The following is a 27,323-nucleotide window of genomic DNA, read 5'->3' on the forward strand; positions in this document are numbered from 1 at the left end:
TAATTGCTAAAACCAAACTTCCTTCTTTAAAAAATGGAATTAGTTTTAATCCTTTATAATTATGTATTACTTAAATAGTGATTTATTTGTGTCCCTCATAAGACAGTTATCCAGCCTAACATTCACACTCGTTTCATTTTTGTACTGATTTTATGTAACTGATGTTATACCTCAATTTTTAACTAAACTTGTCTTTAATCTAGACAAGTTGTAAAGACAAACTAAACTTGTCTTTAATCTAGACTTCAATTTATGTGTCCCATTTTTAATGACTAAAGAGGCAAAAATGTAATATTATTCATCCATTTTCAACCACTATCTTCTATTTATTGTAAATACTCTTCCTTCATTTAAATCATTAGAATTAATGATAAGGTATTTGGTTATTTAGTAGTCTTCATCTTTATTCTAGAGAAGGGACCTAGGTCCAAAAACATTTCGATATTACCTTCTGTAATCACAATGGAGAATTTTACTTTTGCTAAGACACAGAAATAAGGCACAGAAATAGAACTCTGAATATCCATTTTCTATTTCACTGCTCTGGACTACTTTTCACTCAACATCACCAGACTTGGGCCCTAATCTCAGATTTCTTTCAAAACTCCCCCTGGGTATTAGGCCTTCTGGAATGCCTTTCTTGATATTCCAGGCTGATATAAGCAACTCTCTACATACATGTATTACCTTTTATAAACTTCTAGCAAAGTACATAATCACATCATTTTGTTACTGTTCATCTCCCCACGAACCTGAAGCTCCGAGAATATAAGGACTGTCTCTTATACATATTTGCACGCCCAGTACTTGGCACAGTGCTCAGTGACATGTAGCAGAGGGGCTCAATAATGATACTGAACCACACCGCTGAGCTCTATTCCAACCGGTTGCCTCTACGTGACTGAATTAGTAAACAGGAATGAGTCGACTTCACTTTAAGTTGTTTTAAAAAAGAAATGTCGTGGGGCGCCTGGGTGGCGCAGTCGGTTAAGCGTCCCACTTCAGCCAGGTCACGATCTCGTGGTCCGTGAGTTCGAGCCCCGCGTCAGGCTCTGGGCTGATGGCTCAGAGCCTGGAGCCTGTTTCCGGTTCTGTGTCTCCCTCTCTCTCTGCCCCTCCCCCGTTCATGCTCTGTCTCTCTCTGTCCCAAAAAAAATAAATAAAAACGTTAAAAAAGAAATGTCGTTTTAACATGGATGAGACTACATAATATTGTGAACTAGGTTTGAAAGCCATCTATTATAGGATCGTATGACTCAGTGAGCACAACAAAGTTTAATACTCATATAGAGACCAAGGTCTCAAACCAAACCTCGAGTCAGAATTGTTATTGCCAGGCCGCAGGACTCAGGGAGGGCAGGAACAACTAGCCCTAGTGAGAGCAGGAAGACAAGGACTAACCATACTCTTAGTGGGTATAGCCACAATTCTTTTGAAAATTAGCCACAGGTTTTTGGTTGTTCAATAGCTAAGAATGAAGCCACATCAGTTCTGGGTCTCGTCAGACAGAAGACATAATTAGTCCCACTTATGCACATGCTGACCTTTTCATACAGTGTCCTTTTCCTGCTTCTTTACCTAGAAAACTCCTTCAAGCTAGTCCAAATGGCAGTACCCCTATAGAGACTTCCCACCACTTTCAGGAAAAGAAGCTGCCGCTTCCTTTTCTGTACACTTTGTATAAACTGCTACTAAAAGGACTTCTAACACTTTTTAAAATAACTTCTTAAAAATTGTTTAACAAAGTTGTAATATTAACGATTAATAGTTATATACTGCTTACTAAGTTCCAAGTACTGTCTGTATGCTTTATATGTTATTTTAGCTTCCTAGTGCTGCCATTAAAAAAAAAAAGTATCACTAACTGGGTGGCTTTCAACAACAAAATGTCTTCTCACAGTTCTAGAGGCTAGAAGTCCAGAATCAAGGTGTTAACAGGGCCAAGCTCTCCCTGAAGACTCTTGGGGAGAATCTGTTTCAAGCCTTTCTCAGCTTCTGGTATTGCCGGCAATCTTTGGTGATCCTTGGCTTACAAATGCGTAACTCCAATCTCTGCCTCCACTGTTTTATGACACTCTCCTTGTATGTCTCTCCTCTGTGTCTCTTCTCTTCTTATAAAAACCTGGTCATATTGGCGTTAGGGCCCACCCTATTTTGATAAGACATCCTCTTAGCTTGACTGCATCCGCAATGGCCCTATTTCCAAATGAGGTCACGTTCACAAGTACTGCAGGTTAGGACTTCAACATATATTTTTGAGGCACACAATTCAACCCATAATTTTGATCTTAACTTACCGATCTGCACAATACTTCTATGAGATATTATTATCCCTATTTTTACAAATAAGAAAACTAAGGCTCAAGGTCAAGAAAATTTATTCAAGGTCACATAGCCAGTAAGGGGCAGAGCAAGAACTTAAACCCCAATTAGGTAGCTTCAGAATATAATCAACTAACCATCATGCTATACTGCCTTCACATGCAGCAAATAGTTTAAGAAGTCAAGTCAGCTAAAAAATATATAACAACAATTCCTCCAATATATGCATGTGCGTGTGCGCGCGCGCGCACACACACACAAACTGGCCACTATCCAGAAACAACCACTTTCAGCTTTTTTTTCTGGTATTTATCTCCAGATTTCAATTAACAAATATAGACTGCTATTCTTATCAATTTTAGGTATCTATTGATTTTTCTTGTAAATATTTTAGCTCATGTACATTCGCTTTTCCTCCGTCCAACATTCCAATATAATTATATATCAATTCTTGATTAAATCCATATTAAAAGTTTGCATTATGACTATTTAAATATTATTCAGTGCTGAGCCGTGTCGTATGCTATAAATAGGTTTCCTTTATTTTACTTTTTTTGGTACACGCAGCTGATAATGAAATCATTTTTTTCACTAATATAATTTTCTCTAATCATTTATCTCTTCCTATACCCTTCAAGAACTCTGAAAAGATCCTCCACCATATAATTTTGCAAACCTAACAAGTTTGTACCAACTTTTCTTGCAGGCGGTCATCCTGGAACCCTCCAGCCTCTTGCTCCAATCTAGAATCGCTCTGGTCCTGCTGCACACCCTTTGTCCTGAAACTGCTTGTCACTGTCATCTTGGAAATTCTCTTAGGTCGGAACCCTGTTTCCTGGGTCCCCTACTTTGCTCTCTGTATCTATGAGCTTGTTTTGGAGACTTCTACCAACAGTTCCCCAAATAAGAGTAGATATTTTACATTTTACATCACCTAAATATCTGAAAATGTCTACTCCAACTTCACATTTGATTAACTGTTGGTTATATATAGAATTCTTGGCTTGAAATCAGTTGGATTGTTAAAGAGATTATTTAAAATCTTCTAACTTCCAGTTTTGCTGCCGGGAAGTCAGATGTCACTCTCATTTCTGACACTTTATATGTATTCTGTCTTCCTTCTATGACAAGTTTTTAGTTTTCCTTTCAGGAGCCTTGATACAGGTCTTCTTTCATTCATGACATTGGGTGGGCCTTTTCATACCGGAGATTCTTATCTTTCAGGTCTTGGGGATTTTAATAATTCCATTACTTCGGTTTTCTCATTCTGGAACTCCCACTGGTCAGATTTTAGCCCTTCTGGATTGATCATCTAAGTAAAAAAACAAAATTTTCCCTCTTACTTTTCATCTCTTTGGTTTTTTTCCTTGTGTTCTGTCTTCTCATAGAGATTTCCTCAGCTTTGCTTTTGACTCTTCTGATTTTTTTTTGCATACCATATTTTTGATTTGTAAAAGTTTTTTTTTTAATTTTTTAATGTTTATTTATTTATTTTTGAGAGAGAGACAGAGCACGAGCAAGAGAGGAGCAGAGAGAGAGGGACACACGGAATCTGAAACAGGCTCCAGGCTCCGAGCTGTCAGCACAGATCCCGACATGGGGCTCGAACTCACAAACCGTGAAATCATGACCTGAGCCGAAGCCGGACGCTCAACCTACTGAGCCACCCAGGCACCCCTGTGAAAGTTCTTTCTTATTCTCATTTGTTGTTTTAATGAAACTCTGTTCTTGTGTAATTCTTGTTTCATGAGTTGTATCTTCTCTCTGAATATTAATGGTTTAAATATTCTACTGGGAAGAAATGGTTAACAGGCTAACCTCTTTGTCTATGTGAAGATGACCTTGGGTTTACCTTCTCCCAGCACTGTTGCCCTGAAAATGTGCTGGCTCTCTCTCTCTCTCTCTCTCTCTCTCTCTCTCTCTCTCTCTCTCACACACACACACACACACACACACATGAATTGTGGCTAGGAATGCCAGCTACATTACTAAGCAATGCAATTTCTGAAAAAAATATGACCCTTGATGATAAATTACATCTGAAACAGAAGACTGAGTGGACTATAAAAATCTATTGGAAAACACAGGCCTTAGCTGCCTGCTGTGGTGTCTCGAGAGGCCCTGGATGCTATGCCCACGTGCATTACAAGAAACAGTTCCTATCCTGTGTAAGACGTCCCTTTGTTGTACCTAGGCACTTTCGTCACTTACAATTGCCTGCCTTCCTTGTGGGGGCTGGAGGCAGCATAGGGTTGGCTGTAAGGACTCCTGGAGAAAAGCTACCTGACATACTGACATGCTGTTTTCTGCCCTGTATTATTCCACAAATCTAAGTGAATCTGACGCCAGGTTATGACCTATTGTATCCTGTGAGTGTGAACATAAATTCAAACCTGAAACCATTATTAAAGCTCATGATAAGTACTCATTCCCTAAACTGGCTTTAAAAATTTTTTTTTTTTTAGTTTTGGTGTCTGCCTTTCAAGTTGGAAAATTTCAAGTATCTGCAGATCCTGGGCTGGTAGGTCATATTTAGGAACGAGGCAATAAACAACTGACTGGAAGCTATGTCTGCAAGGATTGGGCATAAGGTGCAGGGGGGAGAGAGAATTGCAGGCATAGTGATGGAGGTAGGGGATGAGGCTATTAGCCTCACCATTTGGTCAACTCTCACTTAATTTCTCTGTTTTCAAAACAGTGCCTCATTCTTGTACTGCTCTAAATCTGAAGTGGCTAAATTCTTAGCCTTTATGATTCTTTTTCTCTAAAGAACCTGTCTCTGGTCTCCCGTGGGGAAGGAGAAGTCACCTGAATATGCAAGCTGGTAGGAGTATGGGGGTCTACTCTCTCCTGATACAGACTTTCACACAGTCTCATTTTCAACCCTGTGGCTCACCAAGGCCTTCTATATCATGTGGTGTTCTTGAGGCTTTCCAAAGTTCTATGGAGAAAATCGTCTTGCTTCTTGTATCAGTCAGTATCCAGCCGGAAAATAGAAATCATCCCAGAAATGTGAACAGGGAAAAATAGAATTAAACTAGATGATGCAGAAAGTAACTATGACTTCTAGACTGATGAAAAGGGAACCAAGAACTCAGGAAAGGGTTCTCCTTGTCCTCAAGACAGAGATTTAGACTTTTTTTTTTTTTTTTATGAAATGCTCACCATAAGTTGTAGTTGTCATCTGTAACCATACAAAGTCATTACACTATTACTGACTGTATTCTCTATGCTGTACTTTTCAGCCCTGTGACTTATTTATTTTGTAACCAGAAGTCTGTACCTCTTAATCCCTTTCACCTATTTTGCCCACCCCCTCATCCCCCTCCACTCTGTCAACCACCAGTTTGTTCTCTGTATCTGTGAGTTTATTTCTGGTTTTTGTTGGTTTGTTTTCTTTTTTAGATTCCATGAGATTCAGTCTTTCAAGGAAAGAAAATGGCTGCCCCAGGAATGCGTGCAGGGGTGGGAGGTTGGTGAAGAAACTCGTCAGAGGGTACAGTCTGGCTTCTGCATGCTGATCTGCTGGCTTCCGAACACAGGGACCGCAAGGGAAGCTCCTTTCTCTGGTTACAGTCTTGTGGTGTCCCTCCAGAACCCTCTATTGATAAAGCCTAACATCAAGCCAGTTAGTGAAAGAAAAATGTCTGTAAGATCCAACTCCAGCATAATAAAGCAAAACAAAACAAGGAAGATGTACAGCTGAGTGATTATTGACATGCCTCTCACCCGCACCTCCCACCTCTTAGAGAGACGCAGTAGGGCTTGACCTTCCTCCATGTTTATGCCATGTACCACTCTCCCCCCAGTTCTCTAACCTGACACGCTAACAGGGCTACACATTGTTTGCTAGTTTCACCAAAGGCGGTATTTAAATTTCTGTGCTCCTTATTGTTTTGGATGATTAACAAAAGAAGGAGTGAGAATTTCATATTTCTTTCTTTTAATGTTTATTTATTTTGAGACAGAGAGACAGAGAAAGAGAGAACATGAACACACACACACACACACACACACACACACACACACACACACACATACGAGGAGGCAAGGGGCAGAGAGAGTCAGAGACAGAATCCCAAGCAGGATCCACACTGTCCCTGCAGAGCTTGGGCTGGGACAGGGAGGGGGGCTCAATCTCACAAACCGTGAGATCAAGACCTGAGCTGAAATCAAGAATCAGATGCTCAACTGAGCCACCCAGGTGCCCCAGGAGTGATAATTTCTTAGCTCCATTCAGGAATTCTCCCCACCTTTCTATAATTGCTCTACTTTAAAACTAACTTCCTCACCAAAATGTGACAGTTTCCAGAGCAAAGACCGTCTCTAACTCATCTTCCTTTCCCTTTATCTCCTTCAGTGCCTCATTTTGATAAGCTTAATACAGGTTGGTTGAATTAAATAAAATGTACATTCTTTAAATATTCTTAATAAAATTCACAACTTATTTCAATCAGTTTTTTTTTTAAGTTTAATAGTTTATTTTTGAGAGAGAGAGAGAGAGAGAGAGAGAGAGAGAATCCTAAGCAGGCTTCGTGCAGGCAGCACGGAGCCCAATGTGGGACTCAAACTCATGAACCATGAGATCATGACCTGAGCCAAAATCAAGACTCAGACACCTAACCGAGGGAGCCACCCAGGCGACCCTCAATCAATTTTATTGTCATATATCATGTACCTAAATCCCAACAAGCTGTCTTATAAATCTTTGTTTTTGATTAAAATGAGGAAAAAGCAAAAGCATTTATAAGTGCATGAAAACTCATCTTTAGTCCTACTAGCAAAGCAACTCACTCTCTATATAACATATTTACAATAAAAAAGAAGCTTTTCACTTCATTATTTAATGAGCAGACAGCCCTATTGTTTTAGATATTTGCAGCACTAAAATGTTTCTCTAATGGTTGTCTTCTAAAATATGCAATATTTTGAAATGCTGATACTTACCAATTCAGGGATGTCTTTTACTTTCAGAGGAACTTGGATTAAACCCAAATGAGTCCTGAAACTAAGAGAATCACCATTTTCATAATTTGGGTTGCGAAGATTAATTAACACCTTTAAAAACAAATCCAACAGAATTGGTTAGTTTCTTTATAGGATGTTTACACCTATAAAATTGGCAGTGATATTCTTGGTGTATCACCACAAAATTAAAAACTATTTGGGGCTATGTATGTACTTTAATTACATTCTAAAAAACTATAAAATTATATTGAAATGTTAAAATATCATAAACATGCCTTAAATTTAATATTCTGATGATCTACCATATAAAAGTCTAAAAGAATTTAGTTAGAATGAAAAACATTTTGATGGTAATAAAAAATCAAAACTGCTTGAATATTTAACCAGGGAAGGTGAAGGAAAAATCAAAATTGCTTGATTGTAATATTTGCCAGAAAAAATTTCAGAATCAACTCTAGCCCTTTGAAAAAACAAGATATTGACAAGATTTTTAGAAAAATAGTAGAATAATATTGCAGAGTATCGCCTCTAAATCAAACCCACAAGGAAAAAAAAATTCAGAAGCCAAACTAACAATTTATATACTTTTTAAAATTAGGCAGGTCAAAAAAGTCTTAGATATTTACATATCCTTTATGTAGGAATTGCACTTCTATAAGTACAATTAAGTACAAATAATTCTATAAGTACAAATAATTAAGATGTTCGCAAAGACAGTGCAGAAAGAATGTTAATGAAGTACTACTTATTACAGAAAAATGTGAAACAACTTAAACATTCCATTAGAGGGTATTACTTAAATGAATTGTGGTTAATTCATATAATAAAATATAATGTAATTTGCCTCTATTAACGCAGGTAATATATATAATAACATGAAAAAATATTCACAATATATGAAGTTAAAAAATGTGTAGTAACGTAATGTTTTTTGCTATGTGACGGCATTAAAGGTAATTTTTTAAAAGTTTTCTCCTTATGTATATTTTCTTATTTTTCTAACAATAACATACATTTCGGGGAAAGAATAATTATAATAAAAAATATTTTTAAATTGAAACTCTTGAGAAAAAAAAAATCAAGCATCCAGTACAATGGCATGCACAGAGCTAGAGAGTATTATGTTAAGCGAAGTAAGTCAGTCAAAGAAACACAAATACCATGTGATTTCACTCGTCTGTGGAATTTGGGAAACAAAACAAAGGAGCAAAGGGAAAGAAGAAGAGAGAGGCAAGTCAAGAAACAGACTCTTAACTACAGAGAACAAACTGATGGTTACCAGAGGGGAGGCGGGTGGGGGCATGACGTAAATAGGTAGGTGATGGGGGTTAAGGAGTGCACTTGTCATAAGCACTGAGTGCTGTATGGAAGTGCTGCTTTCTATTTTACATACCTGAAACTAATATTATACTGTGTGTTAATTAACTGAATTTTTAAAAAAACTTAAAAAAAATAAAAAGAATACAGCAAAAGAGATTATGGTGACAAACACTATCACATCTGAGGAAGGAATTAATGAGCTGATAACTAATCACTGATAAAATGGAATGTGCTAAAATGCCAAAACAGTTTCCCAAAACTGCAAGCACTAAATTAAGGCTAAAAATGTCAATAGTATTTGTTAAAAAAAAAATAAATACAAATATAGCAAAGAATCAACGGCGCTAAATGCAGACTAATAGGGAACAATGCAATTTTAGCCTAATAACATAAATCATGTATCATACTGCACAGAAACCTCACACACGTAGGATAGAAAAGGGAAACTATGAATACATGGGTAATAGAAAAGAGAAAATATTAGAAATGCAGAAGCTATACAGATGTAATTATAGAAAATGTTCTTTAGTTAAAGAAGAATTTCAGCATAAATAATAAAAGGATCAATTCATCAACAGTCCTGAAAGAAACAGAACATTATGACCATCAAGGAGAAAACAGTTAAAGATAATCATACAAAATTACATGAAATTTCAGCCCTGAAGTGCTAGAAAAGGGAAGAGTTTGGGAGAAATCTTTAACAAGCTAAGAGAAATAATGCCATCACCATAAAGGCAGTTTCTGACCAAACTAACTTCTCTTTAGAATTAAAAGAAGACAGTTGACCCTTGAACAACACAAGTTTGAACTTCAACTCAAATGCAGACTTTTAACAGTACAGTAACTGTAAATGTATTTTCTTTTCCTTATGCCTTTAATATTTTCTTTTCTCTAGCACACTTATTGTAAGAATACAGTATATAATGCATATTGACATACAAAATATGTGTTGGCTGTGTTATCAATAAGACTTCCAGTCAACAGTAGTACTAAGCTACTTAAGTTTGAGGGGAGTCAAAAGTTATATGTGGATTTTCAACCATGCAGGGGGTCAGAGCCCTCGTGTTGTTCAAGCATCAACTGTATATTTTATGCTGGCAAACTAGTTTCAAAGACAACAGTTCAGAAAAGAACTAAAAGTAAAACGTGAAAAACTCATTCATTCATTTACTCGTTCACTCAGCACCTATTTGTTGAGCAGCTATGTGCTAAGCACCGTTCTATCGGTTGGAGATAGAGCAATTAACCTGCAGCTGGTTTGTGGTAGCTCCATGCTTATCTCCAGGGACACCTGGATGTCTGGTGGTGACCCTTGGCCAAGATGGGATGAAATACACGAACTAGTCATTTATAATGTGCTACTTAATGTCCCAGGGAGGCAGTCCATATCAGTTTCACATGGCTTATTGAAAATGCACAGATTGCTAGCTTCTCCTGATTTACCAGTGGGGATATAAAAGACCCCTGGGAAACCTTCCTTGCGCCTTGACTCCCAAGACCAGTGTATCTCACTTGTATCTTAGCGGTTCCTACTCCAAAGACAAAGCTCATCCTCTGCAACTGAGAAAGAGCCCTGGGAGCTGAGCCTAGAAGTTTGGATCTCTTCGTATTTGCATGTGCTTTCTTTCTCTTGCTGAAAGAATGCCTTCTGTGGCTGCATCCTGTGAAGTCTTGTGAGTCTTCAATTATCGGACTCTGTAACTGTTGCAACAGTGCACAAAACAGAATGAGAAGCTCCTGCCCTTGTGAATCTTACTTTTTTTTTAATTTTTTTTTAACGTTTATTTATTTTTGAGACAGAGAGAGACAGAGCATGAACGGGGGAGGGCCAGACAGAGAGGGAGACACAGAATCCGAAGCAGGCTCCAGGCTCTGAGCTGTCAGCACAGAGCCCGACGCGGGGCTGAACTCACAGAGCACGAGATCATGACCTGAGCCGAAGTCGGATGCTTAACCAACTGAGCCACCCAGGCGCCCCGTGAATCTTACTTTTAATAGGAGAAGGCAGGCAATAAGGAAAACAGAAAAAGAATATGTTATATAATGATAACTGCTATAAAGAAAAACAAAGTAGGAAAAGGATAAAAGGAGTCCCAAGCAGGGAGCCGCGGGGGAAGGCTTTGCTGAGAAACTGACATTTAAACAAAGACATAAGGAGTGAAGGAACGTGCAGACAAGTATCTGGGGAAAAAGCACTGTAAGCAGAGAAGAGGAGCGGAGGCCCTCAGATGGCAGGAAGCCAGGGGGAAGCATGGAGGCTAAAGTAAATGGAGTATAACAAATCAGAGGAAAGTAATAGGAGATGAACTCAGAGAAGTAATGGGGTATCAGATCAAATAGCATGTTTCGCACCACTGTCATGACTTTGGCTTTTAAGTAGAATGAGATGGGAAGCTGCCGGATGCCAGAGATGGCTTATTTGGAATGGCACTGCAATGGCTTCCTCTGGAAACTGCACTGAGAACAAATTCTAGGTGGGCAAGGGTAGAGCAGGAAGACATTAGGAGGATGGAGGGAGGAGTGGTTGAATTCCGGATACATGTTGAAGGTAAAGTGACAGGATTTGCTGATTACGTGTAAGGTACAAGAGAAAGAGTGGAATCAAAGGTAAGTCCGTTAAAATAATTAGTGAGCGCTAACCTACTTTATTTTCGATATGCTTTCTCAAACTTAATTAAGCTCATCATCTTTATTAACAGACCTGTTCCTTCTCCTGCATTCTCTATCCCAAGGACGTAGTACCTCTCTGCCCAGTTACCCAATCTAGACACTTAAAGATCTTCCTTATCTTTTCTTTTTCTCATACTCCCCACATCTAATCAGTTCCCAAACCCTCCTAAAAATCTCTTGCAAATCTGTTGAATTCTATCCAGTTCCAACACTGTTCTTTAGTTCAGACCTTTTTCGTGTCTTGTCTAAACTACTAGAACAGGGAAGGACTAAAAAGGGAAAAGATTCACTGAGCATCTATAGGTGCTAGGCAGCAGGCTACCTGATTTACAAGCTACCTGATTTACAGTTAGTATTTTTTAATCAAAATCTTCCTAATTGATTTACTTGCCTCTAATCTTTCCACATTCCAGTGTGTTTTCCAAAAGCAATTTTCAAGCACAAATCTGATCATGTCATTCCATGGTTCTAGGGCTTTGTACTTGGTGATTCCTCTGCCTGGAGACATCCTCATATCATTTCTTCCACTTTATTCCCATTAATATACCTATATTGATCCAATACAACCTACCTCCAGAAAATCCTTGGGTGCATAAACAGGTCTGAAAAGGCTTAAATCTGGAATTAAGATAGATTGGAACAACATTTCAGTTAATATAAGAATCCTTATTAATAACAATGTTAATGATTCTTTCACATGTGGCCATGGAGCTGGATTAATTCAGACATTTGCGGAGTATCAATAATTTGTCATACGTTGTGTTAAGTACTGGGAACACAAAAATGAAAGGGCAATCTCTTCCCTTGACGGCCTAAATGACCTATTCTAGAAGAAATTAAGTGTCTCCCCTCATAAATTTATAATAAATTTATAACTGAATCGAAAACACAATGTCAGTCTAACAAAGTTCTATATGAGAATTCTCAAAGTACCTAGAATACAAATAATACATTCTTAGCGAATTCCTCTAGTTGTATTAAACTGTTCTCCCTTTTGAATTTCTATAACACACTGCTTTCTCTATTACAGTACTTATTTCTTGCCTGGTTCCCCATGCTTATTTTTAAAGAGGAGTGGTGAGGGATTATGTACATGTCTACCAATACAATTCTATGCATCTATTGATCACAGTAAATGAGACATAGCTGTCACCCATTATATGTTTATAAAATTGACTCTATTTTAACCATTAAAATGAGCCAAAATAAATTCTTAAAAACTTTTTAGAAGTCTCAAAACTTTTTACCACTTAACCTATTTTTAACATCTCAATGTTATTAAAGCTTGAAAAATATTTACCTTAATTATGAATCTAAGAAATCCATTGAATGATTTAATCTATTCTTTTATAAAAATGTTTTCAAATGCTGTTTTAAAAAGGATAATTGACTTAAATATTCTCAAAATATTATAAAACACTGGTGAAAGTTAGGAATTAAAAAAAATTTTTTTAAAATGTTTATTTGAGAGAGAGAGAGAAAGAAACAGAGAGAATCCCAAGCAGGTTCCATGCTGTCAGCACAGAGCCTGATGTGGCTCTTGAACTCACGAACTGTGAGATTATGACCTGAGCCAAAATCAAGAGTTGGACGCTTAACCAACTGAGCCACCCAGGTGCCCCCAAAGATAGGGATTTTTAAACTGCACGGTAGAAGTTTAAGCAAACAAAGTAGATGACAGTAATTAGTGGGGAAGGAAAATGGCTATCTTTCCAAAAGAATTGCTAATATTGTTGCTTTGGACCCACAATTAAGAAGGCAACCTTTCCTACTACCACATTTTGAAAAAGGTTGTTCATATACCTGGTTCATCAGTTCCCATTTCATTCCATTTATTGAGAAGTTCTTTCTGTTCTCCAACTGGCCTCTAAAAAAGGTAATTTTAAAATTGGTTTCATTTTGTGAAGCATAGCAATGCAGCTGAAAAATAAGAATCAATAACTTATCTAAAAAGTTGAATTAGTTACCATAACATAAGAAAAAAATCACTTCACCGCACATGGTGAACTTTTTTTGGAATTATTCTTAAACTTTTGTTATTTAACTATGATATTATATCTAGTCTCAATGGCTCAGTTAGAATATGGTGCTAAAGAGTCCAAGATAAGAAGAGAAATGATCTCTATAGGCCAGTAAATTTCATAAAGAAAAACTGCTCCTTAGCCACATACTACATCTCTTACCCCATCCAGCAACCTCAGAAATGCATCGCAAGGGGGACTGGCCAAGAGAGTATGACTGTGGGTCAGTAGCATCATCTTCCTACATGAAAGACAGTATATTACACAATACTACATACTTAGGCAGTTTTCCATAGAAATTTATCCTTTTTTAAAATACCATCCTTCTGGTGCCTTCCGTGACTTGTCCTTGGAGATTATCTAAAGTTCATCCACTATATCCTGTCTACTAGCAAGGAATAAATAGCAGGTAGGGAAAATAAAGCGAAGAGAAACTTCTTCTCTCCTACTCGTGAGCAGCCAAAAAGAATCCAGAGCATTCCTCGAGTGGCTTTTCTCTCCCTTTTTATCTTCCCCCTCAAAGCCCACAGTGACAGACAAATGTTGAGAATTTGATCTTTTAGATCTAATGGTACTACTATTAGAACTAAATAGTTCTGCAGAGAGATGACCAATCATCCTTCCATTTCCTATGTTAACACTGAAAGATGGTACCATATTGGCTATTATAAGAGGATAACGTGCCTAAACTCCATCTCGTATTCAAAACATATGGCTATTGTGCTGATTAGCCAAAAATAAGGAGACCAAAGGTAATTAAAAATTTTCAAGTGCATTTATAACATGTATAACCTTTACAGCCAAATCTCTAAATAATCTATACGTAGATTATATATTGTATTTTTATTTATTCTCAAGATATGTTCATTACAGAAAGTATTACAGCCTATATAATAGAAATCTATATACAATACATCCACGTAATTGGCCTTTTACAGATTTTTGTTTCAAAACAAACTGATATACTGTTTAAAGAGAGATAAATCTGTCTAACAATTACAACTTCGTGGTACTTCTAGCACTCGATTCACAATAAAATATTTAAATATTAAAAGTACCTTTTGAAAAAAAAATAAAAATAAAAGTACCTTTCGTGCCAATGGGATACTCAGTTCAGTGCACATACTATTTAAACTCTTCAAAATTCTTTTTTCCCAACTTCCCTGAAATATAGAGAACAACTCATTATTGTTTCTGGTTAACAATACCAAAACTAATTTTTAAAAAATTAAAGATATTATGAGTTATATAGAAATGGTAAGGTTGGTTGAGATTGGTTATCTTCATTCATTAGTTCACTCAACAAATGTTAATTACTGCCTACTATGTGCCAGATACTATCCTTAGTGCTGTGAATAAGGCCATGAAAAGAAAGTCTCAGTTCTCACGGAACTGACTTTCTAGAGGAAGATGGAAATGAGGACAGATCAAAAAAAAAAAAAAAAAAAAAAAGGAGAAGAGGAAGAAATCACATAGGGTGATAAACATTTTAAGAAAAAATAGCAGATAATAAAAAGGTAAATTACATTTAAGTATTTTGTAAACGTTTGATACTCAGAAATCCCATTAATAACCTAGTGAAAATAAAACTTTATAGAAATTATTATACTGTAATTTTTCCTAACATGACATTTCAGTCCTAAATACTTCAGCATGAATGTTCTAATAAGAACCTTCTCCTACATCAACACAATACCACCATCACACCTAAGAAAATTAGCAATAATATTTCATATCACATAATATTCAGCCCACATTCAAACTTTTCCAGTTGTCCCCAAAATATCTTTTATAGTTTTTTAAAATCCAGAATCCATTAAAAATGTATGCATCACATTACATTTGGTTGTTATGTCTCTTTCCATGTAGCTGAATCTAGAGTCTCTTTGTCCTTTTCTTTTTCATGATATTGACTTTTTTGAGGACTCCAGGCCAGTTATCTTTTAGAATGTGTCACGATATGGATTTGTCTTACTGGTTTTTTCACAGTAAGATCTATCCCCTAGATCTCTTGTAAACTTGAAAAAAGGAGTTCTTTTTAACAGTCAGTCATGCATTGATTATCCACATATACCATATTTTAGTAAATCCTTCTTTTTAACACCAAGGTAAAATGCCAATATTTTTTGGTCTTTTTACTAAAATATGCCTTTAGGCTACTTCTAACTCACTGAAAGCAAAATAAAATAATACCTAAGCTCCAAAATTTAGACCAAGAGAGGAGAAAAGAAGAGAACTATATATTACATTATTGATAATGTACAGTCACAGCCCATCCAGTCAATACAAGTAGAATAATAATAATAATTATAGCTCCTTTATGTGGTTGTTATAAAGATTAAAGATGTAAAGTGCTTGGAACAGTGACCTAATAATGATAATAATCATTCAATAATTGATAGCTTTACTATAGCTTTCATTGTTCATAGTTCCCTCTTTAACACACATATTTAAATACATTACCCCCTTTACCCGGAATATACTCTCCATGCTCTACTCCCAACCCCAACATACTTACTCCTACTTTATCTGAATACACCTTATTCACCTTTCAGACCTTCACCTCTATTAAGCCTTCTGTTCCTGGTCACTCACCCCAGATGGTATCAGGTGCCTGTGCTTATAGTCTCTCTCGGCCCCTTCCTTCACCCATCACAGCACATAGTCACATTTTGTCTAGCACATAATAGATGCCAGATGATTACACAGATTTCTACTCTAAGTAATATTGAAAGCGTTTAAAAAATTTTTGATAAAATGGCCTAAGCAATGAATGAACAAAAAAGCATTCATCTATAGGAGAAATACAGAGCTGTGTGAAGTGTATAAGCCTTAGTCTACTAAATATATGGAAATAGATTTTTGGGAATAAAAGAATACTCTCCATAAATTCTATTAAATACTCACAAAACTAACCCCATTTACTGGCTTCTTTTCTTTTCTTTTCTTTTCTTTCTTTCTTTCTTTCTTTCTTTCTTTCTTTCTTTCTTTTTTTACTATGAGTATTTCTCTTAGATTCAAGACTTAAAATACATTTGAGAAACTTATTCACGATCAAACATTAATTATAGCAACATAACCTACTTCTACCTCCAACATCCTTATCCTCAATTCATCTGAATAAATCTTACTGAACTTTCAAGTCTCAGGTTGAAATACTATTTTCTCTAATAAGCCTTCTGTCACTTGCTTCCCCCACTCCAGACTGTGGGGGAAGGAGGTATAAGAAAGCTTATTAAAAAAAAATAATAAAAGCAATTTAAATTCAATCATTATATAAAAATAAAATCTGCATGAAGATTAAAAATCCAATCCCTGGATTTGTATAATCTACCTTAATATATAAAGAACCAAATTGCTACTATTGAATTATGATTCCAAATACTCTCATTTTCAACCACACATAAAAAGGGCTCTTCAACTGATTAAAAGACAATAATTCTTGGAAATAAAAACAAAAAGTTGGGGTTCCTGGGTGGCTTAGTCAGTTAAGCATTCAACTTCATTTTGGCTCAGGTCATGATCTCACGCTCTGTGGGTTCCAGCCCCATGTCGGGCTTCATGCTGACAATCTGGAGCCTGCTTCGAATTCTCTCTCTCTCCCTCTTTCTCTGCCTCTCCCCTGCTCGCTCACTCTGTCTCTCTCAAAAATAAACATTTAAAAATATTTATTTTGGTAAAAACATCTCATTCAGGTATTTTCTATAAAGTACAATTTTTAAATGATTAATCATAGTTCTCCTAAATGGATATCCCAGGCTACCAAATATTTCAATTCACCAACTTGAAATTGAATGTAATTCAATTAGATGTAACTAGAGATGTAATATAAAGAGAAAATAGTTACCAAAAAAAAGTTACACAGAAAAGAGATCAGACGTTAGAAAGCATTCTGAAAGAGTTTGGAAAAAGAGCTACAAAATTTACATACATTGCTTTATTAATCCTGTGAGATATGTATCATGAATGAGGAAACTTTCAAAAAGAACACATAAAAGTAGAATGAAAAAGAGTGTTAAGAACTGAAGCAATATTGAGCAGATCTTTATTCAATTATCATTTCTATGTGCTCTATAATTGAAGCAGGAACTTAGAAATCATCCAGAAGAGAAGAGAATGACTAAAAATTGAGAAAAGGAAAGAGGAAAAGAGTATTAAATTCAGAAAAATTGGACTTTTGTGGCTAGAACAGGGGGACATGAGGTGTTATGCCTGAAAATTCAACTAGTGAAAAGATATTGATTCAACATTTACTGAGCACCTATTAAACACATGCCAGTAAAAATGAATCAAACGGCATCCCTGTCCCTAAGAACCACATCACTTTTGTGGTGGGGGTGGGGAAGAGAAGACAGATACACAAGTAACATGAGATAGGTTCAAAAAGTTCACGAGGACTATTATCAGCCCATATGCCATACGTATAGAAAGAACTTAAAAGAATAAGCAAGGGAACAGGAAGCTGAGTGTGTCAAAACTTCTAGCTGTTAATGGAGCACATACCACTTCCTTTAAAAGTCTAAAAACATTGAAAGAAAAGTAACCCCAGTGGTTCGCTACGTCTTCCCCATTCCCCGTTCCATATTGAGGACACAATGACAAGGATAGCAGGGCTTTTCCAAGGTACCCCTTGCAAGAACTTCAGTCAGATGATCAGAGAAGTTATCTCCATAGAAATCCCAAGTAGTCAGAGAAGTCGTTTCTGTAGACATCAGAAAGGGGAATAGAATTTCCTGACAATGAGGGGAAATCCAAAGTGAAGCAAGTGGCTGCTCGCAAGCTGGGTCACCCTGTGGGTTCCCTGCAGAACTTGAATCTTATTTCAGGATACTCATTCATTCGTTTACTTGCTGCCTCACTAACTGACATGTACTGAGTGCTTTCTACGTGTCAAGCACAGGACTATGATCGGTGAGTAAATGTTATAAGGAGCCTATGATCGCTTAATACAAGAAACAGACTTTCCAACAAGTAGAAAGGCTTAACCAAAATGACTTAAGTTAGTGAAATTGTGAGTTCCTTGTCTTCAGAAGTACTCGAGCAAAAGGAAATGAACTCCAGAGGTTGGATGAGATAAACCAGAAGGGTCCACTTCAATTCCAGTTTTATAGATACTAAACTTTTCGCAGGCTCTGACTGTAGAGGTGACTAAATACTCCCTAAGTCTCAAAAATAAGTGCTCAAAAAAATCACAGTTATACCTGTGCTATTATTTAAATAAAAATGTCAACATATCTTCAGCACACACAGAAAGAGAAGTAAAAGTGGCAAATGAACTATTGAGAAATGACAGTGCACTAATACAAGATACAAAGAAAATAATGGTTTCTACCCAAAGACTCACAAAATAAAGCTTTAAAATGTTATTTAAAAGGAAAATGAATGCCCTTTTACATTTAAAATGTTTAATAGGAAGACATTACCTTTTACCCAAACCCATATCCTCTCCAAATGAAATTACTGTTGCCTTCAAATCAGTTTCCCTAATAATTGGAATCTATGGTATTAAGTCAAAGGACTTCAAGAGTTTTATAAATAAATTAATTTCTAAACCATGAGAGGCAAAAAATTTACACAAGAACCAAAACTGTATTGAAATCTCTAACTGGGTATTACTGATTGCCTTGCTACTTTTTTATAACAATGAACGTAAATAAGAAGTCTTTAAAAGCCATCTAATGTAGCATGTAAAAAACTATGAAATTATAAAATTAAAAAATTATTTCCTTCACTCTGAAAAAATAAAGCAAAATAGTTATAACCCAGCTTTCTAATGGAAGAAGATTTTAGTAATTCTCTGATTATAAAAGTAACACAGGGGCGCCTGGGTGGCTCAGTCGGTTAAGCGTCCAACTTTAGCTCAGGTCACGATCTCGCGGTATGTGAGTTCGAGCCCCGCATCGGGCTCTGTGCTGACTGCTCAGAGCCTGGAGCCTGTTTCAGATTCTGTGTCTCCCTCTCTCTCTGACCCTCCCCAGTGCATTCATGCTCTGTCTCTCTCTATCTCAAAAATAAATAAATGTTAAAAAATAAATAAATAAATAAATAAATAAATAAAAGTAACACATTTATTCAAGATAATTTGAAAAAAAACAATATGTAAAGAATAGAATAATAAATAAGCATCCATAAATTTTCATCAGCCAAAAATAACTACTATTAATATTTTGTTCTCTTCTTTCATTTTTTTCTATGCATGTATGTGTACGATTGAGAGATTTAATTAGTGGAATTATATTGTTTTATATTTTGCTTTATCCACTTAAGATAATATCATATACTTTCCTATTTCATTATATTCTTTTAAAAATAACATTGTTGATGCCTGTAGAACATTGTCTTTTGGAGATACCCTGCTGTATATGCAAACCCTATTGTTATTTAGATTCTTTTAAATTTTTTAATATCATCACGAACATAAATTTCTGTGTTTCCCTGATTCTTCCCTTTAGATAAGATCCTAGATGTTAGAAGTGGAATTAGTAGGAAAGGGGTGTACATATTTTTAAGAGGGAACATTTTCTATTTTTTGTATTCAATTCATTCATCATTAAAAAATATATATCTACTGAGCATCTGCCATGAGGCAGGCACTATGCCAGATGTTGAGGATACAGTAGTGAAAAGAGAGACCCTGATCCTGCTTCCCAGAGACCGAAGAATCTAGATGATAATCAGACAACCCAAGTACTACGGTAGGAAGTATAGAGTGCCTCCTGTATGGAGGAATAGAGACACAGAAAAAGTACCTGGGAATCTGAGATCTCAGGCGTAGAAAGCCTTCCTAAAGAAAGGATCATGTCGCCTGACACCTGTGAATGTGCCAGAAATACGTGAGATTTGTGGGGAGGCAGTTTTACACAGAAGCAATGGCATGTGCAACAGTTCTCCTGGAGGAACAACTGAAGGAGGTCAAGTATGATTAAAGAGAGAAGGCAGATGTGTGTGGAAGCGGGCAGGGGACTGGCAGGATGGTGAGGAACAGTGTGAGGAGGCGAGAGGTTAAGACTCGAATGGTAAAAAGAAGCAAGATCGTTGACAGTCTTATAAACAAAAATAAGGAGTTGCGGTTGTACCCTAAAAGTCTGGGAAGTTTTAAGAAATGGAGTGACAATACAGAAGGCAGAAAGACTAATTAGGAAGAGGATGAGAATTGAAGTCACATAAAACCAACAAAATTCTCTTTTTTGTTTAGGTTCCTGGATTGACAGAGAACTAGGTAAATTCAACCAATAGCACATCTTGAGTTTGAGCATTTCTGGACTGGATAGAGAAATACGCTGAATATCAACAGGTAGTACAGATTCTAGAGCCAGACTATCCAGGTTGAAATCCCAACTTTTCCACCTACTAGTTTTGTGAAATTGGACCTATGTAAGATCATAAGAGTAACATACCTTATAGGCTTGTCATGAATATTAAATGAGCAAATAGTTGTAAAGCACTAGAATGGTACCTGGCACATAATTAGAGCTCTGTGTGCTCACTAGTATTATTTCATAAAAAAAAATTCATAATTTAATCACCCATTGTGTATCAGTTTCTTCAAATATTCCTTTCTCTAAAAGGTGTGGCAAAAGAGTTCCCAAATTATTTTACATGGAAATAGGGTTCTGTGGTCACATAAATTTGAACAACACTGGATTAAATAAAATTAAACAGTTTCTTTACTACAGAACATCCCTGAGCCTTAGCATCCCAAAATAAATTGTATGCAACAAAATTAAGGAAGCATTAAATTAAAACGCAAAGAGTAAAATAAACACCCACGAGTTCATAGTGACATAAATAAATAACATAGTGATATAAATAAATAAATAAATAAATAAACAAACAAATTTATTATAAATAACTCCCCAGTTCTCTTTCTGCATGGAAGAGAGGGAGAACTCTTCCATGCAGAAACACTCCAAATAATTTCTGTAGAGATTCCCAGCTCAGGGAGGTGGAATATAACTGTCTCTCCTTATGTGTGAACCATAAATAGTGACTTCCTTCCAAAGAGTAAAACACACAAGGGTGTCGGGGGTGAAGAGTGACTCTACAGTGGGGCAACCTCACAAACACTACCTAAGCCAGGCAATCAAGGTCAACATCAACAGTGGTAAACCATGTGGACAGTATATACCCTGATATGATGCAATGAGTATAAATGGCACTTTCTGTCTGTGGTCTTCCTCCCAAAAACCCACAGCCCTAGTCTAATTATGAGAACAACATTAGACGAATTCCAACAGAGGGATAATCTACAAAATACCTGACTAGTACTTTTCAAAACTGTCAAGGTCATCAAAAACAAGGGAAGTCTGAGAAACTGTCATAGCCAAGAGGAGCCTAAGGAGACATGACAACCAAATGTAATGTAGTGTCCTGGTTGGGATCCTGGAACAGAAAAAGGACATCAGGTTAAAACTAAGGAAATAAAGTATGAACTTTAGCTAATAATAACGTACTGATATTGGTTCACTAATCGTAACAAACGTACCACACTAACTTAAGATGTTAATAAGAGGGGAGACTAGGTGTGGAATCTATGGGAACTCTATAATATATTCTCAATCCTTCTGTACATCTAAAACCCTTGCAAAAAAAAAATCGTAAACTGTGATTCTAGGAATGAAAAGTACAGTGTGGGGAACACAGTCAATGGTACCGTAATAGCCCTGGATGATGGCAGCTCCCTTGTGGTGAACGTGGCATAATGTATACAGTTGCCAAATCACCATGTGGTACACCTGAAAGTGTGCTGTGTGTCAACTACGCCTCAATAAAAAATAAAAATATATGACACGAATTTTCAAACAAACAAACAAACAAACAAACGGTAATTCACCAAGAGGAAGGCAGTGTGGGCCTCAATTTCCAAACTTATTTGTCCATGGAACCCTTTTTTGTAGAGCATCTCTCAGAGCTAGTATTCAGCAGAAAATACTCTGGGAAATGCTGATACGGTGTAAGAAGCCTGTTTCCCTCATCAGCCCAGAAAATTGAACACCAATCTAGCCTGCCAAAAACTGCAGAGAGTTGATTTACATCCCAACTCTGAAGACACAATCAAGAGCTAAGTGAAGTTCAAATAACTCATGAAACTTTAATGGGGGGGGCGGGGGGGAATCACATTTTTTTCCTGGCTCTAGTTCCAAAATATTTTCTGCCAACCTGCTTTACTGAATAAAAGCAGAAGGAAACACTCACTGGATTTTCTTTTAAGTTCTTTTGATTGTAAAGAGCAAAGAACAACTTAATAAAGAATACCCTCCGTCCAGGTCCTCCCTAGTGCTTCTACAGAACGTCTTAGCCATCTCCCCCATAGCATACAGCACTTTCAGTGATTAAACCATGAGTTACCCATAGGTGGAATCTTTATCTAATTTATTTCTGAATCTCCAGATCACATGGTAGACTGTCTTCTAGCAGGCATTCAGTAAATACCTTTTTTTAAATATGAAATTTATTGTCAAATTGGTTTCCATACAACATCCAGGGCTCATCCCAACAGGTGCCCTCCTCAATGCCCGTCACCCACCCTCCTCTCCCTCCCACCCCCCATCAACCCTCAGTTTGTTCTCAGTTTTTAAGAGTCTCTTATAGTTTGGCTCCCTCCCTCTCTAACCTTTTTTTTCCCCTTCCCCTCCCCCATGGTCTTCTGTTAAGTAAATATCTTTTAATTGAATATCACAATAATTGCTAGAAGAGATGGCAAGTGCCTTTACTATTAATCTGACACAAACTTTCTGAGTTCTTACTACATAAAGGTCAGTATGCTAGATATAATGGGTCTACAAAAATGTTTTAAAATTGTTACTGCTTTCAAGAGGCTTATAACTAAAGTAAAAAAGATGTGTACAGAAATTGCTATCACAGAGTGCGATTTGTAATAAGAACCCTAAAACGACAGCATGCTAAAAGACAGTGTGCTTCCAAAAGAGGGAGAGATCCTTTTCAACAGGGCTGATAACTACAGCAGAGAAGAGATCTCATCTGAGCTGACCCTCACAAAATAGATGGATTTTCCTAATGTTAAGCAGGCAGAAAGAGCTTTCCAGGACAAGAAAACAAAATAAGAAAAGTTTTCTTTTCTTTTCTAAAAGATGCAAGGAAGGGCACATAGGACAGTTATAGGATGGCAGAGATTGATAAAGTGAAAGGGAAAGCTAGGGACAAACTAAAAATTCCTAAATGTTGTGCTGTGGGGTGGGAACTTGTTGGGCAATTGGTAGTCACTGAAGATTTGTGAAAAGGCAGTGGCATGTATTATAAGGTTTCATCTGCTTGTAGCTAAAGTTAATTGTGTTAAGAGTACATATGAAGATGGGGAAAGAGATAAGTTGAAAATGAGGAGGTGTCAGTATAAGACAAGGATGTGAATTAACGTCTGAAACAAAGTTAGCACTCAATAAAAGATAGCCATCCTCCTCTTCATCACCACTGTGATCACTATGGTAATGGCCTTAATAATAAAAAGGAAGAGAAAGCTGTAAGACCACAGGAAGAAATAATTTATAGAACTTAGTGACTATTTGGATACGGAAAATAGCAAAGATATTTCAAGTCTAAATTACTATAGTAATGATGAAACTAACTGAAATAGGAAGGTCAGGACGAGATGCTCATTTTAGGAATAATGCCATAGACTCAGTTTTAAACATGTTGAGTTTGATTTCACAGAAGACACGTACAGTAGATAGTTGATCATAGAGGACTGGAGGCAAAAAAGATGTGGCAGCAAAGAGGGAAGCTGTGGAAACCTGAATGTGATGACCTGAATGTTCTTAATAAAATAAGTGGCGTGTGTGAAAAATGAGTGAGAGGGAGGTAGAATCAGGGGCTACACAAGCATGGAAAACTCTGGGAAAACCTAACTGGAAAGCAGATAATGAATGACAAATCGTAAAAGGATTGACAGGCAGCAAAATGAATCCACTGAAAGATGAATGGATTTGGACTGAATTCACGGTAAACATAAAACTCAGGTGAGTTTCCTCCCAAGTATGCCACAGTTTGGGAAAAGACAGTAGATGGCAGAGGTAGCCTTAGGCTAAGGATTAGAATGGCAGGCAGAACAGAAGTCTAATGGGGCAAGAGATTGCGAGGTGCAAGGGAGCACACTGATGGGATGGTAGTTACGCCATCCAGACTCAGTAGCCTTCGTGCAAAAAGGATAGAACTGCCAAAAGATCAGGGAGCTTAAGAACTAGATGACTCAAGGAGACAGGAACAAATACAAGGGGATAGGTAGGCGGACACTAACCTGTAGAGGAGGTATTTAGCGTGACCACAGTTAAAGAATCAATTATTTCAACAAACACTTCTTGAGCGTTCCATGGGCTATGCATTGGGCTAGACGTTGCGGATAAAAAAACACAGTCCCTGCTCTTAAAGAAGGAATAATGTAGTGCAGGGATTGAGAAACTTTTCTGTAAAAGGGCAAACAGTAAATATTTTAGACTTTGCAAGTCATAAGGTCTCTATGCAACTACTAAACTCTTGACATTGTAGTGCGAAAGCACCCGCTGACAATAAGTAAACAAAGGAACAAGGCTTCCAATACGACGTATTTTATTAATTCCTATCATTTTCATGGGCCACAGACATCATTATTCCTCTGGTTTTTCAGCCAGGTGAAAATGTAAAAGAATATTCTCAGCTTGCCAGCTGTATAAAGACAGGTGGCAGGGCAGATTTGGCCCTTGGACTATAGTGCGTCAACCCAAGTTAGTGGGTAAGTATGGAAAAAAAAAGAGGAGAGTAGTAGGCATGTGTGTATATACATGTACATATATAACACATACACTTACCGTTCATATGTGTTCTCAGCAACCAGCGGTAGGCTTGAAACATCGACCTATTATTTCCCTCTCTACCTCTTTCCAGTCATGATGGGTAAACAACTTTAGTGTTATGTTTCCTATACCTAATATGCTATAACTGATACTTTCTCTACACCTTTGAGAAATTTTCAAACTTCACCAAAAAAATATTTAGACCCAGGGGCGCCTGGGTGGCGCAGTCAGTTAAGCGTCCGACTTCAGCCAGGTCACGATCTCGCGGTCCGGGAGTTTGAGCCCCGCGTCGGTCTCTGGGCTGATGGCTCAGAGCCTGGAGCCTGTTTCCGATTCTGTGTCTCCCTCTCTCTCTGCCCCTCCCTCCCCCGTTCATGCTCTGTCTCTCTCTGTCCCAAAAATAAATAAACGTTGAAAAAAAAAATTAAAAAAAAAATATTTAGACCCAACCCTTTTATTTTTTTTTTTGAGTTTACGTCTTTACAACAAAAGATCAAACAATTCTTTCATACGTGAATCATTTAATGATTATGTTTTAAGACATATTGATAATACTGTCTGATTGCTAGACCTAAATGCACTACCTAGAGATAGAAATATATGGCATATTTCCTCAAATATCTCTATGATTTTTGTTTACATTGCTTCCTTTCACCATCTAATTTTGAAGGTTTTTAAAGTGAAAATAAAAATGATGGAATAATAAAAAGCTGCCTAACATGCACTGCTTGGAATGTGATAACTCAAAGCAGCAGGATATTTCTCAGGAGGAGCAGAAGGAGCCACGATGATAATTTCTGGAGCTGGGTGATGGGTTTATGGGAGTTCTTTGGGGTATATTTGAAATTTTCCATGATAATTTCTGACACTGTGATTGAGAGAGGTCAACTCTGTGGTGTCCATTAAGCCCCTCAGCGGCAGCAGCGACAGAGTCGTTCCCGGTACCGCAAGGAAGCCTCGCAGAGGCAGGTGCACCAGGCCGTGCTGAGGCGGACAGTCGAGCGTCAGGGGCATGTGACAGGACTTACCAACCTCCTGTTTAAACAGTTCTTTACAGCTTTTCTGTTTACGTCATTTGACTTTATTTTTTAAAGTGAACTGTAGTTGTTTCAGCCTACTTTAGATAGCAGGTTCATTTGAGTTCTGTGACAGAACACAGCATGTAGCAGCCTGCTGTGAGGACAAACATATTTCAAATACAGTATCAGTATCGCTGGCTTCCACGGCCAAAGTTTTAAGGGAAGAGTGAGTCAGTTCATTCCCATCTCATTCTTTTAATATCTCAGAGCATCAGGAATAAATTGCCACAGACTACTTTTATCACGTTGAAAATTTCAGGCCAGTATGGTACATGATTTTTTCCTTCTTCTACACAACATTTTCAGGATTACTGCAGCTAAACAGGTGTGATCCTCGGTCACTGAAAGTAAAAAGGAAGAGCATGCAAACACTGTGCTGGAGTGGTTCTTACCCAGGCTTCCACGTAATGAATGACATACACTCCTGATACCAACAAGCACTTTTCACTCTGCATTATGTAACTTGGCATGGCAAAATAAAGTGAAAAATGAACAATAGCCAACCTGTGCTTTCCTCATGTATACCAAAGGTTCTTTGAGATGTTCAGGAGGTGCAGCAGGATGGCTAGGTAAAGGAAACCTAGGGACAAAAAGAGGCAGCTAAATATTATACGTTATCTGGATAAGTAATTAATTCTTTTCATTAGAAATTACTCACCTCTGTAGTCCACGTCATATATGAAACAGAATATCTGTTAGCAAACCTGTGTGTTTGCAGAAGGTATGACAACATAATAAAACTTTAAGTCTTATCCTACTAGCGTGGTAGCTTCAGATTAGCAATTTAATTGCTCGTTAAAAGTTGAATTGCACAATAATCTGAATTCATAAATTGGGGGAATTTTAAAATTACTTAGCTTAGTAAATGCTCATGTAAAAATTACCAGAACTCTTATTTTTAGCACATAAATATTGTAACATTTAGAGGGATTTTTTAAGGTTCAAAAAAATCTGTGAACTCACAACATATCTTTTCGTTTCTCCCAATTTCCTTTTCCATATCGCTATATATTTTTAATATAGTTGAAATAATATAAGTGCTATCTTTCATAAGAGTCATGTTTTAATAGATACAAATTTAATAAAATTTAAAAATGTTAATGTCTCATGGATTCTTTCTGTTTTCTAAGTAACTTTACCTTCGTATTCCAAATGTACTG

The 27,323-nt window shown here is 37.0% G+C and overlaps 1 protein-coding gene and 1 long non-coding RNA gene across 4 annotated transcripts in view; one reads left to right on the plus strand and one right to left on the minus strand.

Annotated features, from left to right (window-relative positions):
* Positions 1–27,323, minus strand: part of TBC1D19 (TBC1 domain family member 19) — a 147,650-nt gene that overhangs the window by 87,934 nt on the left and 32,393 nt on the right. For all 3 annotated transcript variants that reach the window (XM_045474319.1, XM_045474321.1, XM_045474320.1), the window contains 5 exons: positions 26,668–26,743; positions 14,390–14,464; positions 13,084–13,147; positions 11,852–11,898; positions 7,270–7,380 (listed from right to left, as the gene is read on the minus strand). In XM_045474319.1, the coding sequence (XP_045330275.1) occupies positions 7,270–7,380; positions 11,852–11,898; positions 13,084–13,147; positions 14,390–14,464; positions 26,668–26,743 (373 nt within the window). The remainder of the gene's footprint in view (positions 1–7,269; positions 7,381–11,851; positions 11,899–13,083; positions 13,148–14,389; positions 14,465–26,667; positions 26,744–27,323) is intronic.
* On the plus strand, positions 18,103–26,661 carry LOC123596093. Its single transcript, XR_006711523.1, has 3 exons — positions 18,103–18,212; positions 20,497–20,595; positions 26,470–26,661. It is a non-coding gene; the product is annotated as an uncharacterized LOC123596093 (long non-coding RNA).

Source organism: Leopardus geoffroyi, chromosome B1, assembly GCF_018350155.1.
Source record: "Leopardus geoffroyi isolate Oge1 chromosome B1, O.geoffroyi_Oge1_pat1.0, whole genome shotgun sequence".
In the NCBI taxonomy this organism is placed as follows: Eukaryota; Metazoa; Chordata; class Mammalia; order Carnivora; family Felidae; genus Leopardus; species Leopardus geoffroyi.